The sequence below is a fragment of the Sciurus carolinensis genome, chromosome 11 (genome assembly GCF_902686445.1).
Source record: "Sciurus carolinensis chromosome 11, mSciCar1.2, whole genome shotgun sequence".
In the NCBI taxonomy this organism is placed as follows: domain Eukaryota; kingdom Metazoa; phylum Chordata; class Mammalia; order Rodentia; family Sciuridae; genus Sciurus; species Sciurus carolinensis.
The window spans coordinates 41,232,625-41,235,990 of record NC_062223.1 but is presented as its reverse complement, the minus strand read 5'-3'; the positions used below and the strand labels follow the sequence as shown (position 1 = coordinate 41,235,990).

Sequence of the window (3,366 nt, the reverse complement as noted above, 5' to 3'; positions counted from 1 at the left end):
TCCTGGATGGGACAGTGTGTTGTCATTGCTGGTGGCTAAGGTTATGGATACTGGTGCTGGATTTCCTGGAGTCAAATTTCTCTTCTGTCATTTATTACCTTTGTGACTTTAGGCAACTTTATCCTTCTGTGCCTTAGTTTCACTTCTAACATGGGAATGGGACTTTTCAGGGTCTTAGGGTCAAATAAGTTAATATACCCACATTGCTATGAATCCTGTTGGACTTTATACAGTCCTCAGTAAACAGTAACAATGATTTCATGTCTGTATCTGATGCCTCTGATGGCTAAGTTCAGGTCCATCTATGGATTTATGAATTATTCTATAGCCTCTTCATATGCATGTTAGATAAATATTCTTTCCAGATTAAATACTTTATGGTGCTAAGAGAAATAGTTTGGATACATTAGGAAAAAAAAAAAAAAAACTGGCAATGTACCAAAATGTAAGTGCTACATGTATTTTGACTTTTATCTTTTAAATTTCCAGGCCATGGACTCTGATTTTAGAATTTGTTTCAGATAACTCAGAGAAGTAGTTATTTTTCACTGCCAGGCTGACAAATAGCTGGAAAAGATACCAAGAAGGAAAAGGGATTTAAAACTTACAGGGCAGAACATAAAACACACATCTAACTGATAAGAACAGAAACAAAAAGGTGTTTAAACTAAAGATAAAATGAAATGTTAAGAGTTTTGGACTTCAGCCACATGAAGTCATGAAGCTTTAATTCTTGATGGGCAGTCTGACAAGAGAGTAAATGAAGTCCCAGAAATCTGGGCTTTCTGCCCAAAAGAATTTAGGACTGCAGAGTTCTGATTCAGCATTGCATCCCTGGGGAAGAAGCACAGTAAAGTCCGTGTGTTTATTGCAGGAACTATGCAGGTCCCTGGGTACCACTTGGCGCTGAGAGACATGGGAACTCAGGAGGGTGGGGTTGTCACATGTTGAAGACAGAAGTGCTCCTGATCTCCGTCAGGCCTGGGTTTAATTCTTTCCCAATATTAAATTGATGAAGATTCTTTACCTATCTAGGCCTTAGTTTCCCCATCAGTAAAACAGTAAATTTAACTTTGGTGGTAAAGATATAAAGAAGGATAAAGTATCCACTAGATACTGGAGGAGGAATGTCTATAGCCTAAAGTATTTTCAAGGGTCTTTTTTTTTTTTTAATAAATAAAAAAAAATGTTGCCTTAACTGTTTCATCAGTTAAGACCCTACACCTAGTGCTATTTACAAGTACCAAATTAAGACTTTAACTTACATAAAACACTTTTATTAATTTAACATCTTTGTTCAGAGCTCTGTATGGTAGGGAAGAAAAACTACTCTTATTGATAAAAGACCTGAAAATACATTTCCACAAAAATTATCTGCTGTCTCACCCTGAAAATACTTTGTCAGGTACCTTCAAAGAAAAACCACCCTAAATTGGTCCTGTGAACACATGGTTAAGCCCACAACCAGCCCATCTGACGAGCATGACTGAAAGTCTGAGGATGCTGGGGGAAACCAGTTCACCGGCACTGGTCCTTCTACTTGGGAGTGGTACCATCACGCACCGGAGTTTGCTCAAGACTGCTTCACCACCAGTATTTCTTGGATTCAGCGCCATATACAATTTAAAACATGCAAAACACTCACTATACACAAAATTAATGTTTCTAAGAAAGTAAGGCAAGAACAACAACTCATTCTAAGACCGTGAACTGCTGACAGACACCACCCAACTACCAGTGCACATCGCAGGTCTGCATGTTTGGCAGACCTCCAGCTGGCCAGGAGGTGGCATCTGCTTCTCCTGTTGGCCACCAGGTGGCAGTCAGCTCATAGCCGAGAAGTCTTTCAAGGGTTCAGTTAAGCAAGCTTCCAAATCAAATTCGTCCTCCACTTGGCAGTCCACGTGCCTGACTTTGGTGGGTGTGCCAGCATACATGTCAAAGTTATCCTGTGAGCTCGTCTGGGACTCAGAGCTGCTTTCAGTGGATTCAGTCTCCATGTCCCCAAGGTCTACAGGGTGTATTTCTTGCAAATCACACCCTTCTTCAGGTGGAGGATCCCAAAAGTGCAGAGCCACCTTCCAGAGCTTGATCTGCTGGTCCCATGACCGCCGGCTGTACTTCTTAAATTTGTTGGGGGTCTTGGGATGAATGCCAGGTTGTCAAAGGTGTCTAGGGACCTCTTTAATATAGCGATCATAAGCAACAGTGTTCTTTCAGTAGTTGATCTGCTTCTGTCTTCGCATCAGAACACTTTCCTCTGTCTCCACATCAGCTGGCACTGTAGACATTGACTCTTTTGAATCAGAACTTCCTGATGATGATTTCCGCTCTCTTCCAAAGTCATTTATAAGGAGTTTTCTTTTATATCTTGCAATTTCTTTGTTAACTCAGGTCCTCATCTCATCTTCTTCAACTGCACTGGCCCAGTCTGAACACCGGGAACGGGGCTTAGGGCCTTCAGGAGTGGTAAAGCTCTCGGACCTGCGGTCTTCGGCCGGGCGCTGGTCCTCCTCTGCGTCCGCGGGCTTCCTGCGCCGCCCGTCCGCTCTGCGCTTCCGCCCGAGGCTCCACCTCGTAGGGGACGGCGGGCTGACGCCTCGGTCGCAGCGGCTCCGGTAGGCAGGCGGGCTTCGGGGCCCGCAGGCCATGGCCGCAGGGAGGGCGGCGGCGTGCTCAGCGCCGGCGCAACGGGCTGTGTCTCAAGGGTCTTTTAAGATGCTTGAGGCAAAATATTTTTTTTTTCTCTTCCAGTTCTTAGAACACTGGAAATTGAAGTTGAGAGTTATTTTTAAGACCATGATTATAAAAATTCTTTCCGTCTTTAAATGCCAAAAATTATATAATGTGAAAGTGGGTACATTCTAATCATTATATGATGTAATATCATACGAAACAAAGTTAACAGACTTAGGAAGGGTCAGCATGATAACAGGGTGTTTGGAACATGTTAGGTACTGACTTAGTGTTAATTCTTTTTCTCTCTCATTTCTCTTGTTGGAAGTCTTTTGAAATCTGGGAAGAAATAGGAGGTCAAATAGTTTATGTTACATGATATCCAAGTAGTCAACATAATATTGAGTGTGGATGGTTGAGAATTATTTGTATGTTTGTTACATTTTTAAATTTTACTATATGCTTAGTTAATATGAGCCAGACATTCTTCTAAGTTATGTATAGTAATACATTCAATTATCTTAATAATCTAGTGACATTGCTATGGCTATTAATCCAAATTTTATAGAAGAAGAGATGAAAAAATGGAAATTCTAGGCAATTGGCCAAAACTATACAGTGGTAGAGTCAGAATTTGAACACAAGGATTTTGACTTGTGAGCACAATTTACCCATTAAATGGTATTAGTT

The 3,366-nt window shown here is 41.4% G+C and overlaps 1 protein-coding gene across 1 annotated transcript; it reads right to left on the bottom strand.

The window, feature by feature from the left end:
- Positions 1-1,799: 1,799 nt before the first annotated feature.
- On the bottom strand, positions 1,800-2,681 carry LOC124960215 (histone RNA hairpin-binding protein-like). The gene has a single exon (XM_047518847.1). It carries the CDS (start codon positions 2,649-2,651, stop codon positions 2,391-2,393), a length of 261 nt encoding a protein of 86 aa, XP_047374803.1. The 5' UTR covers positions 2,652-2,681; the 3' UTR covers positions 1,800-2,390.
- Positions 2,682-3,366: the final 685 nt, after the last annotated feature.

Bases quoted from the DNA above. Each gene is read 5' to 3' on its own strand.
- LOC124960215 (XM_047518847.1), bottom strand. From the start codon at position 2,651: ATGGCCTGCGGGCCCCGAAGCCCGCCTGCCTACCGGAGCCGCTGCGAC.